The 12,713-nt window shown below is 39.8% G+C and overlaps 1 protein-coding gene across 3 annotated transcripts in view; it reads right to left on the bottom strand.

Annotated features, from left to right (window-relative positions):
• Window positions 1-5,995, bottom strand: part of LOC140734363 (uncharacterized) — a 140,896-nt gene extending 134,901 nt beyond the window's left edge. For all 3 annotated transcript variants that reach the window (XM_073058228.1, XM_073058229.1, XM_073058230.1), the window contains exon 1: window positions 5,775-5,995. In XM_073058228.1, the coding sequence (XP_072914329.1) occupies window positions 5,775-5,900 (126 nt within the window). In that variant the 5' untranslated portion in view covers window positions 5,901-5,995. The remainder of the gene's footprint in view (window positions 1-5,774) is intronic.
• Between the last annotated feature and the right edge of the window lie 6,718 nt (window positions 5,996-12,713).

Genomic DNA, 12,713 nt, shown 5'->3' with positions numbered 1-12,713 from the left:
TTTATTAAAAAAGGGTAAAGACCCAACAGAGTGTTCCTCGTACAGGCCGATATCTTTGCTCAATGTTGATGTTAAAATCTTGGCCAAAGTTTTGGCTTATAGATTAGAAACTGTTATTCCCTCTATTATTTCTGATGATCAAACTGGTTTTATTAAAAACCATCTTCCTTTCTTTAACATTCGGCGTTTATTTAACATTTTATATTCACCTCCAACTGGGATTCCTGAATGTGTTATTTCCCTCGATGCGGAGAAAGCACTTGATCGTATAGAGTGGAACTAACTTTTTGCAGTTTTAGAAAAATTTGACTTCGGTCAAAGTTTTATCTCTTGGATCAAATTGCTGTATTTGTGTCCTACTGCCTCTGTTTTGACTAATTTTCAGAAATCCCAGTTATTTAACCTCAAACGTGGCACCCGCCAGGGATGCCATTTAAGTCCCTTTCTCTTTGATTTGGCTATAGAACCTTTGGCGATAGCATTTCGAAATTGTCCTGAATTGACCGGGATTTGGAGAGGGGGTGTTGAGCATAGAGTTTCTCTTTATGCTGATGACTTATTACTTTTTCTTTCAAATCCGTCTACATCCTTACCTCCAATGTTTTCACTTCTTGATCAGTTTAGCCAGTTCTCTGGCTATAAACTTAATTTACATAAGAGCGAACTTTTCCCAATTAATAAAGAAGCACAAGAATTAACATTTCGTGATCTCCCTTTTAAAGTAGTTCATAATCAATTTACTTATCTTGGGATTACAGTCACAAGGAAGTTTAAAGATCTCTTTCGTGAAAATTTTGCTAATCTTTCATATACTATAAAATAGAGTCTGTTACAATGGTCACCTCTATCTATGTCTTTGGTAGGTTGTATTAATGTTGTTAAAATGTATGTTCTCCCTAAACTTTTATATTTATTTCAATCAATCCCAATTTTTATTCCTAAATCTTTTTTTGATTCCCTAGACTCTATTATTTTGTCATATCTGTGGAAGAATAAGCACTCTAGAATTAATAAAGTTTATCTCCAAAAATCTAAAAAAGAGGGTGGCATGGCTTTACCTAACTTTCGTTTATATTATTGGGCAGCCAATATACGTTATGCTACCTTTTGGTCTTTTTTCCATGGCCAACCCGAGTGCCCTAATTGGGTGGCAATGGAGTTGAGTTCCACTAAAGATTTATCTATCTCTGCACTTCTTGGCTCTGTACTCCCTAGTAATTTGTCCAGATTAATTGTTAATCCTCTTGTTAGACACACTTTGCGTATATGGGCTCAGTTTAGGAAGTTTTATGGTTTCCATGGTTTTTCCTTTTCTAGCCCTATCTTACATAATCACCTTTTTTTAACCTACTACGTATGATTCAGCATTCCATGATTGGTATAGGAAGGGCATTAGACATTCTGAAGATCTTTTTATTGATAATCGCTTCGCATCTTTTCAACAGCTCTCTGCTAAGTTCAATCTGCCCAATGCTCATTTTTTTAGATATCTCCAAATTAGACACTTTATTAAACCTTTAATTCCTAACTTCCCTGAAATGCCTGGAGAAAAATGTTATGGATTTCTTTCTTTCTATTAATCCACTAGGTAAAGGTTTAATATCATTTATTCGTGATAAGTTAGCATCCTTACGGCGTGCCCCTGTGGATAAAATTAGAATGGCTTGGGAGCATGATTTAAATATCTCCTTATCTGGTGAGACTTGGGATTCGATTCTCAAATCGGTTAACTCAACCTCTCTTTGTGCTCGCCATTGCCTTTTACAATTTAAGATTGTTCGTAGAGCCCATATGTCTAAATCTAAACTATCTCGATTTTACCCTAACATTAGTCCTCTCTGTGATAAATGCAAAAGGGGCAAGGCCTCTCTCATTCATATGTACTGGTTTTGTCCTAGCTTGGAGAAATTTTGGAAAGACGTCTTCATAAAGTTATCTTGTATTCTGAATCACCACCTAGAACCTAACCCTTTAATTGCTTTGTTCGGTTCTTTGGGTGAGACAGATGTACGTCTGAGTTCGACTAAGTGTCGAATATTATCTTTTGCTTCTCTCCTGGCTAGACGTTTAATCCTCCTTAGATGGAGGGATGTTGCCCCGCCCACGCATGCTCAATGGCTTAATGATATTATGTCCTGCTTAGACCTTGAAAAAATTCACTATTCAGTTCTTAATTCGGATACAAAGTTCCATAAGGTCTGGGGACCTTTTATTGAGTATTTTCATAACCTTCCTCTTAACTAAGGTTTTTTTTCGGTCCCTTGTTTTCAGCTCCTTTTTTGTTGGTAGTAGGCATTAATATGTTCTGTTGCTAAGTGTATTTACAGTTTTGGGGGTTTGAATGTCCTGATGTATACTCTCTAGATTGTGTTGTGGTTGGTCTGGAGTTCTTTTTTGTTGCGGGGCTTGGGGAGGATACTAATTTTACATATCTTCAATTTGGGTGCTTTCTCAATTAACTTCTTTTGTATTATATTATTATTGTATATTTATTTTTGCACTGTATTAATGTTCTTCATTTCGATCTGGGTTTTTTTATCTGTAGCGATGTAGAAAATGTATTAAAAAAACTAATAAAAAAACGAGGACACATTTGTTCTTATTTACTTAGAGATAAAAGTGCAGAATAGGCCCTTCCAGCCGCACAGCCTCGTAACCCCTGATTTAACCCAAACCTAATCCTGGGACAATTTACAATGACAATTGAACCTATCTGCTATGTCTTTGGACTGTGGGAGGAAACCAAAGGACCCAGCGAAGACCCATGCATTGCACGGGGAGGACCTAGAGACTCCTTACAGAGGACACTGGGACTGAACACTAAACTTGGATGCCCTGAGCTATAATAGCATCATGCTAACCGCTCTGCAACTTCGAAGCTTCCTTACCCCTTTGCCTGTTTAATTGTCTATCAGCATCCACAAGTTGATGTGGCAGGAATGCAGAGCTTTGATCTGATCCACTGGTTATGAAATCACCATATGTACTACACGTCCTCGTTATTGTTGTGCACCAGGTCAACACCATATGTTTAATTACATCTGGTGCTACCCTCTGAGTTCATTGACTGTAGGTCGATCCCTGTGTTGCATAGATCTTCCCTGGAATGGAGGGAACCAGAACTTCACACAATCCTTTAAGTGCAATCTAACCATTGTTTGAAATGGCTGCAACATAACTTCATAACTCTTATACTCAATACCAGGGCAGATGAAGGCAAGCATACCATACTCCTCCTTTACCTGCCAGTCCATTTAAGTCACAACTTTCAAGGAGCTATGGACTTGAACCATAAGATATCTCTGTACATCAGTGCCTTTAACCGTATACTTTTCCATTAGAAACAAGAGATTCCAGCACTGATCCCCATGGACCTCCACTGGTCACAGACCTCCAGTCAGAATAGTATACTTCCACCACTGTCCTCATCTTTTATGACCAAGCCTATGTTGAATCGAATCTGCCAGTCACTCCAAGTCCTATACACTTCAGTCTTTTGGATTAACCTACCACGAGGGGCCTTGTTAAACTCCTGAGATTAGAGAGTCTCACCAATACAAATGAGTCTCAAAGATTCATTTTATTTTGTACGTAGAATACGACTCTGACATTCATCTTCTCCAGATAGCCACGAAATACAGAAAATCCATGGAAATCCTCGAAAGACATCAACACCCCCCACGCATGATAAGGAAAAAGGAACAAAACCCAACCCCACCCCACAACCACTCCCTCACATAAAAACTAACAAATCGCCCACCCGGAAAACGGGAACTAGAACATCAAACCCCAAACGCAAAACCACTCCCACCGAGCATTAACATCAAACCCCCAACCCCCTCTCTCACACATAAAAAATAACAGATCGCCCACACGGCATTACATTTTGGTGAACTCCATTACATTTGTCTTGCCTACTGTTCATACCGATCAAATCATTACATAATGAATTGACAAACAAGAGTAAATCTGCAGATGCTGGAAATCCGAGCAACACACACAAAATGCTGGGGGAGCTCAGCAATCCAGGCAACATCTATTGGAAAAAGTAGAGTTAACATTTTGGGCTGAAAACCTTTGGCAGGTCTGCACAGTGCACCAAGGTAGTACAAACAATAACAGAATAAAGTGTAACAGCTACAGGAAATGTACAGTGCAGGTAAACAGCAAGGTGAAAGATCAAAAAAAGGTAGATAGTTAAGTCAAGAGTCCACTTATTGTATTGGGGAACCATTGAATAGGCTTGTACCAGCAGGGTAGATGTCCTTGAGTGCAGTGGTAAGTGCTTTCATGTTTTTGTAACTTCTTTTACAGTGGAAGAGGTGAGAAGAGAGAATGTCTCGGGTGGGTGGGGCCTTTGGTTGCCCTGGATGTGCTTTCCAAACATAAAATCCTTACTATCTAGGAGCTGGAAAATGGCATCTATCTGCATTCACCGCCATCTGCAGGTTATTTTACGATTCATAGACAAGCTTGATTTGGAAACATAATTACCATTCCCTCACCATCACTGGACCAAAATCTTGGAACTCCCTGCGCCATGGGGATCCATTCACCACGTGGTCTTCAGTCAGCCCAGAACCTGGCTTTCCATCAACTAACTTTTCAACAGCTTCTAGGGATGGCCATTAAATGCAGGTGTGACTAGGAACATCCATATCCCATGAACACACTTTAAAGGAAAGCTCTTCGCGTGCAGGAACGTCAGGCAAGAACTTAAGAAATTTGGCAGGGGAAGCAGGAGAAAGAGAGAGAAAATGTATGAAATCCTCTGACTCATCCGGATAACTAGCGGTTGTGAAGTGTTCTTTCTCTCCCTAGTAGACATTATTTAATTAAAGATTTAACGATGTAGATTATGGAGTACCGCTGCCTCCCACTTTACAGAACACTTGCGTTTGTCTTCTGGGGATATTAACTCAAACAGGACCGTCCAGCAGAAATCGCCGCACAGGGACCGAACTTCAGCTCCAACTGCTCGGTGATGGGGGAGGGGGGGGGCGTTAATCAGTAACAATGCGGTTTAATATGTAACTAAAGAAGGGAATTAACATATCCCCTATGAGTTAAGTGAAAGGCTGTTCTGTGAACCAGTCTTTTTTTTAAGTTACTTACTGCTTGTTTTACTTGTGAAGGAGCTGCGAGGGTGAAAGATCGTTAATCATTTACACAAATAAAACATTGGCTGCTCTCCCCCCCCCCCCAAACACACACACACGCCTCCTGCCCATGCCCCCTCTGCTTCCCGGGTTCAGAAATAAACCTCTCCCTCGCCTAGAGGGGAAGTAACAACCCAATATAATATACAGCCCCATTGCAATACCACAGCAAAATGTGCACACATTTAGAATGCAGAAAACCTGTAATTTTTAAATTGGAACCATGTCCTTCAGCACCTCCCGAAATACATCTCAGTGAAGCAGCCTGTCGGTATTTTTAAACATATATTTTCCTGCCTCTCCTTTCAAACAGACTTTCTATCAAAATTAGATTACTTTTTTCCAATGCAGTTTAAAGTGCATTCCCCAAATTCTCTTCCAGCAGCAGGCTGCTGCAGACTGCCATGCACGCCGATCACTTGAGACCCCTTTCATGCATAGTTTGCGCTTCGTTGTGAACCATTTGTCCACACCACCCCCCACCCAGAACTTCGTTTTTCCTTCTCTGAGTTCTAAGACGGATTATTTTCACGCGAAAGTCCTTCCATGCTTTTTGCACGAGCTATATCATGGACACTTTCTAGCGGGAGAGCAAAGTCTCGATTTTTTTTTTACCTTTGAGATGGTGAGGGGCTCTCCGTGTTCCAGCCCCCCCTTTAGGGTAAAGCCCCATGGGGCTCCACCTTGCAAATGAACATGGATATGTTGGTAGATGCTGGCCGCTTCTCTGTTGCGCTCCATACTCTATGATTTCTCGGAGTTCCATCACATTCCCATTGATTTTTTCTTTCCCCCCCGACTAACTGCTACTTTGCATCCATTACGGAAATGACATTGAGACATAACTCGCCCGCTCCTCAATCTGCCTGTTCCAGGATTGACAACCAGTCCAGCCAATCATCTCCTCCGTCAGAATGTGAGAAGCGAACCAATGCGGCAAAAGGGAAAGGTTTGGGACCTCAGCGCAAGTCCTACTCCAGTTCATCTTTTTAACTCGTTTCGGAGAAATCTGGAAATAATTGCATTCAAAAGTTGCTCAATCTTTCAAGCTAAAGACTTGTACTGTGAATCTCATTGAAAATGTGTGAAAGAAAACGTGTTCTCCTCTCATTGAATGCACAGCGTTGGTCTCATACTTGGAATTTCCCTTTGTTCCAGTTTCATCTTTGCTTTATTTTCATTAAGCCATACACTACATACGGAGGGATTTGGCCTGTCTAGCCCGCTCTGGTTCTTGAAAGAGCAACCCATCAGTTTCGCTGCCTCGTGGGGGTGGCACAGTCACAGCGCAGTTAGTGTAATGCTTCACAGCGCCAGTGATCCAGATTCAATTTCTGTCACTGCCTGTGAAGAGTTCATACATTCTCCCTTGACCATGTGGGCTTCCTCCAGTTGTTCCAGCTTTCTCCCATATTCTGAAGTCATAGGGGTTAGGGTTAGTAAGTTGTCAGCATGCTATGTTAGTGCCAGAACCATACAAAGTTTCATTTTATTGTCAAAGTATGTGTGTACAATACAACTCCGATACTCCTCTTCTTCAGATAGCCAGGAAACACAGGAAAACCATGGGAGTTGTTGAAAGGGAAAGATATCACTCCCCCACCCCGACACAAAAAAGAAACAAAACATGCAAAATCTAAAACCCCCCACCCCTCCATCACAAAAAACAGCAACAATCACATCAAATCCCCTTCCCTTGCAGAAAAACAGCAGAGATAATATCAAATCCCTAGCCCTTTCCTCGCAGAAAAAAACAGTGACAAAATATCAGATTCCCAGCCCCCTCAGTGCAGAAAAGAACAGTGACAATAGCATTAAAACCTGCGACCCTCTCTGTCACACAAAGACTAACAGATTCACCCACACAGAAAAACACCAATATCAAACATCAGACCCCAAGCCCCCAACTTCTCCTGTGGGCTACCCCAGCCCATCCTTGGGCTGCATTGGTCACTGGTGCAAACGATGCATTTCACCATATGTTTCAGTGTATATCTGACCAATGAAGCTGATCTTTCATTTTAGTATTTTTATTTTAATTCCTATTCTGAAATTGAGTTTTTATCCTGAATGGATACAGTGATTCGCCACTGTTTCATTATACTGCTCATATTTCAAGAGCCCATATGAGGACAAAGGAACCTCACAGTTAATATTAGTTTGTTTTTCATTCCCAGAAAAAATCACTGAAAGCTGTCAGATTTTTTACTCCTTCATGATTCGGGAACCATCTGTAATAACGGGGTGATGTGTTCATCAGCTGGGCATTTACAGAGAACAAAATGTAAAGAGTGCCTAACATAACCATTCTCTAACACAAGGACTATAAGATTAGCGAGGGTAGCTACCATCCAGTTTTCCCTGTGGCTGATCTTCACTTGTCTACCCAATAGTGAAAAGCATTTCCAAAGGAAGGTATTCAGACTTCTAACTGCTTTGCATTATGATAAAGTATATGAAATACATATATATTCATTCTTTTCCATAGATGCTTTCTAATCTGCTGAACTCCTCCAGTATTTTATGTGTTTAACTATGAAAATACACATTTTTCTTCTCTACTAGACAATGTTCATCTTTTACTTTAAAAACAGATTTGCAAATTAAGCTCTGTGTTATTGATTATCTGTTTCTCTGGTATTCATTCATTAATAACTCTGGGCATTCTATTTTAGACAGAATAATGTGATATTTTCCATGTTTTCCATGAAGATGAAGATCCTTCTTTCAAAAGCCCACTGCCCTGAAACATTAACACACTTTCTCTTTCCACAGATGCTTCTGGCTTAAGGAGTATTTCCAGCATTTTTCTAATTTTATTTGCATTCAATTCAGATTGCTGCTTTGCAGGAAGGATGTGGAGATACTGGAGAGGGTGCAGAAGAGGTTTACCATGATGCGGTCTGGATTAGAAGGCATATGGTATAAGGAAAGTTTGGACAAACTTGTTTTATCTATAGTTCAGAGGCTGGGGGAAAATCAGATAGAGGTTTATCACTAGAGTGAGGCAGCCAGAATCTTTTTCTCCTCAGCATTGAAATTATTCATACCAGAGGGGATGTATTTAAGGGTAGAGGGGTTAAGTTCAAAAGGGATGTGCAAGACAGTTCTTTTACACAGAGTGGTGGGTGCCTGGAATGAATTATTGGGGTAGTGGTGGAGCAAATGTGCCAGAGGAATTTAAGACTCTCTTAGATGGGCACAGGAAAAGGAAGGATATGATCATTGTGTAGGCAGATGGGATTTCTTTCGCTGGGAATTTTATTACTAATGCAATTAGTTTGTAACAACATTATGGGCTGAAGTTCCTGTTCAATGCTATACTGTTCTATGTTTTATTTCAGGTTTCCAGTATCTGCACGTTTCTGCTTTTGCATGTCAGGTACTGAGCTAAGAAAAGGTTCTTCTTCTATGTAACAAAAATGATGAGGAAACGTATAGGAGTAAGATAGATTGGCTGGTTGAATCAAGTCATAACAACAACCTTCCACTGAACTTCAGTCCAAGGAATTGATTGTGAACTCCAGGAAGAGGGTGAATGCACATTTGTCCTTAAAGAGGGGTCAGAGGTGAAAAGGGTAAACAACTTCAAGTTCCTGGGCATCAATATCTAAGGGGACTATTCCTGGGCCCAACACATCGTTGCAATCATGAAGAAGGCACACCTGCAGCTCTATTCCATTATTAACTATAAGAGATTTGGCATGTCACTGAAGATTCTTGCAATGGAGAGCACTCTGACCAGTTGCACCACAGCCTGGTATGGAGGCTCCAATGCATAGGGTGACAAAAATCTGCAGAGGGTTGTAAACTCACCTAGTTCTTTCATAGGCACAAATCTCCCCAGCATCAAGGATAACTTCAAGAAGCAATGCCTTAAGAAGGCAGCATTAATCATTAACCCTCACCTTCCAGGACACGCCTTCTTTGTGCTGGTAACATTGCCATCATTGCGGGAAGGTACAGGAGCCTGAAGACCCACACTCAACATTTTAAGAACAGCATCCTCCCCTCCACCATCATATTTCTGAATGGTCCATGAACCCATGAATTCTGCCTTATTATTTGTCTTTTGCACTGTTTGTTCATTTTTGTACCTTACAGTAATATTTTAATGTCTTGCACTGTACTGCTGCTGCTAAACAGAAAATTTCATGACATAGGTAAACCTGATTCTAATTCTGAAACTGAGAAATACTCAGCAGTCAGGCAGCATCGGTGAAGCAAAGTGGTCAGTCAATGTTTCAGTTCATCTATAGGCTGTTTTCCCTCTGACAAAACAAAGGGTTGAGATTTCAGCCCATTTTTGGAAATCATTTTATTGTGAATCTGTTAAGTTATTGAGAAGAAAGTACAAACCATTACAATTATATCCACATTGATTTTAGTCTCAACCTATTTGTGACTAATGGGGATTTACACACATGCCAAAGATTGCATTAGAATGACTCTTTCATCATCTCAGCATTTTGTTCTGTAGATCCAATTATGAACTCACTTGTTGATAATCATAGAGAACTTTCCTATACATGGTCAATCAGAGTTCCACATTAACATACCATTCAGTATTATCTCATTACTTAAGAACAAACTTGCATTATGTAAATTTGGTAAAGACTAAGGTTTATAAACTCAAAATGTCAATTATATTGTCTAGTAGTGTTCAGATAAGTTGTGTAAGTCATATAACATGTTACTAAACTTTCAATGTCAGATTTTGAAATTGGCATTGAATCAATTTCTCTCAGCTGGCAGAGCCACTACCATGATCTGCTTAAACTTGGCACATGTAAAAAGGAATGGAAAAATTCAGCCAGATTCTTGCTCCCGGATAATATTTAGTACTCATACTTGGAAAATCTGCTTGTATTTTATCAGGTAAATGGGATTGATTTCAGCAATGTAATTCTGTATAGTCGCATTGCCAGTTGATGCTCATTATACACATCTGCAGATACAGGAAATCTGAAATAAAAACAGAAAACACTGGAAACACTCAGCGGATAAGGTAGCATTTGAGGAAAGAGAAATGCCATGGATGCTGTTGAAGTGTCCCAGACTGGAATTAACTCTTTCTCTTTCAACTGATACTGCCTGATCTGATGAGTGGTTCCAGTATCTGCTATTCTTACTTTAGTCTACACGGACATATGAAACTTAGCCACTGGAAAACTTACACAAATTAGCATATCCTATCAAGAGTTAGCACTTTAAGGAAGGAGAGAAAAAATGTATGATAATCGAAAAAACATCAAACAGAACTATCTGATTTCCATTCTGTATTGTGAAGAGATGTCTTTACACGATTCTCTGTTATATTTTAAGAATTCTAAGCCAATCTATTGATGAACAACAACACACACAAAATGCTGGTGGAACACAGCAGGCCAGGCAGCATCTATAGGGAGAAGCGCTGTACTATCTTTCCTTTCGGTTAGTCCTGACGAAGGGTCTCGGCCCGAAACGTCGACAGCGCTTCTCCCTATCGATGCTGCCTGGCCTGCTGTGTTCTACCAGCATTTTGTGTGTGTTGTTGTTTGAATTTCCAGCATCTGCAGATTTCCTCGTGTTCAATCTATTGATGACTCATTTTCTGTTGTTTTGTTGTTCCTTTCCGCACCTTGTGGTGCATCGGGCACAACCTTGTTGTTTCTTTAGCACTTTTGACTGTTTTATGAACCTAGCACGGATAGAAAACATGCAAAGATCCGACTGGATTTGAACCTCGGTCTGGTGCAGGCACTACCACACCACCAGCTAGTGAGCATCCTAACTGCCAGTGCCTCAGTAGAATCTACATTATATTAAGTATTAATTTATTCTGGAAAATGGAAAAAAGCCGACAATGAATCCACCATGTATATTCTACATCTTACAATATATTTATAAATATGCAGCATGTAAAATTTTACAAGTACTTTTGACTACTACATTATCTTTTCAACCATCATTTCCTGATGGTACTGAGTCATCTGAATGTAGTGATTCACGAGCAAAACACTCCAGTACTTCACTAAAACTAGAGTTTTCCATGTGTTAGCCAAGATAGCATCGTATGACATAGCTACCTGTGTTCTGTTCAAACCTTCATGGAAAACTTTAAAGCTGAAATATAAATTATGACTGAATTTTCATTTCCTGATCTTATGGGATTTTAGAAGTTGAATGAGCTCCTAACAGATAGAAACAGGGAATATCCTTCACTGTATCTGTATATACTTTCAACAATTTCAACCAGAATAACAGGTAGTATTTGTCTGTCTCTCAATTTCAACACTCAGAGAATAGGCTGATGAAAGTAAGATAATGAGCTAGATTCTAAGTTCAAAGTAAATGTTATTACCAAAATACATATATGCCATCGTTTACAGGACAAGTCTGAGATTCATTTTCTTGTGGGAAAACTCAGCAAATCTATAGAATAGTAACTATAACAGAATCAATAAAATATCAGCTAGTGAGCAGAAGACTGCAAATGCAAACATTTCAGTGGTTATAGGAATACTTCAGTGATGGGGCAAGTGAGTCTAGTTATCCCCTTTTGTTCAAGACCCTTTTAGTTGAGAGGTAGAAACTGTTCTTGAACTTGGTGGTGCAAGTCCTGAGGCCCTTGACCCTTCTACCTGATGGCAGCAGCGAGGAGAGAGCAAAACAGAGATTTGGATGCATTACCACGATGATACACAGAATACTCAGGACATTTTGTCAGCAATCATCCTCAGAAGAGTGCTGGACAAACAAAATGTGTTGTGTGTTAATTTAAAAAAAGCTGACCCTCTTTATTCCTGGAGGTCTTTGCTTCTTTCATTCATTCATGGGATGTGTTGGATGTGGTACTGCTGGCATTTATCATCAATCATTTTAGTGGGTCAGGAGTAAGATGGCATATTTCCTTCCCAGATGCACAGTGGAGAGTAGCCTGGTGTGGAAGCATCAATAACCAAGGATGGAAAAGCTTACTAAAAGTGGCATATACAGCCCAGTCTATCACAGGAAAAGCCATCTACATGGAGCACTGTCACAAAAAAGCAGCATCTATCATCAAGGAACTCAATAATCAATGTTATGCTCTCTTCTTGCTGTTGCATTGGGCAGGAGATACAGGAGCCTTAAGTCCCATACCACCAGGTTCACGAACAGTTACTATACTTCAATCATCAGGCTCCTGACCCAGTGTGGATAATTTCATTCAACTCAACACTGAACTGATTTAATAGCCTATGGGCTCACTTTCAAGGATTCCAGAACTCATCTTTTCAGTATTATTTATTTACTTCTTTAGAAATTATTATTATTAATTTTTTTGTATTTGGACAGTTTGTCTTCATTTGCACATTGATTGTCAGTCTCTGTAGTTTTAATTGCTTCTATTTTATTTCTTTGTTCTACTGTGAATGCCTGCAAGTAATGAATCTCGGGGTTGTATATGGTGACATGTATGAACTTTGATAACGCATTTACTTTGAACAGATGGACAGTAAACTGTCATAGGAAAAAATTGGGATGTTACAGCTACTACCATCCAGGAAACAGTGACACATCATAAAAGCCAGG

Source organism: Hemitrygon akajei, chromosome 10 (assembly GCF_048418815.1).
Source record: "Hemitrygon akajei chromosome 10, sHemAka1.3, whole genome shotgun sequence".
NCBI classification, from domain to species: Eukaryota; Metazoa; Chordata; class Chondrichthyes; order Myliobatiformes; family Dasyatidae; genus Hemitrygon; species Hemitrygon akajei.
Note: the sequence above shows the minus strand (reverse complement) of the source record. Positions and strands in the feature narration are given on the sequence as shown.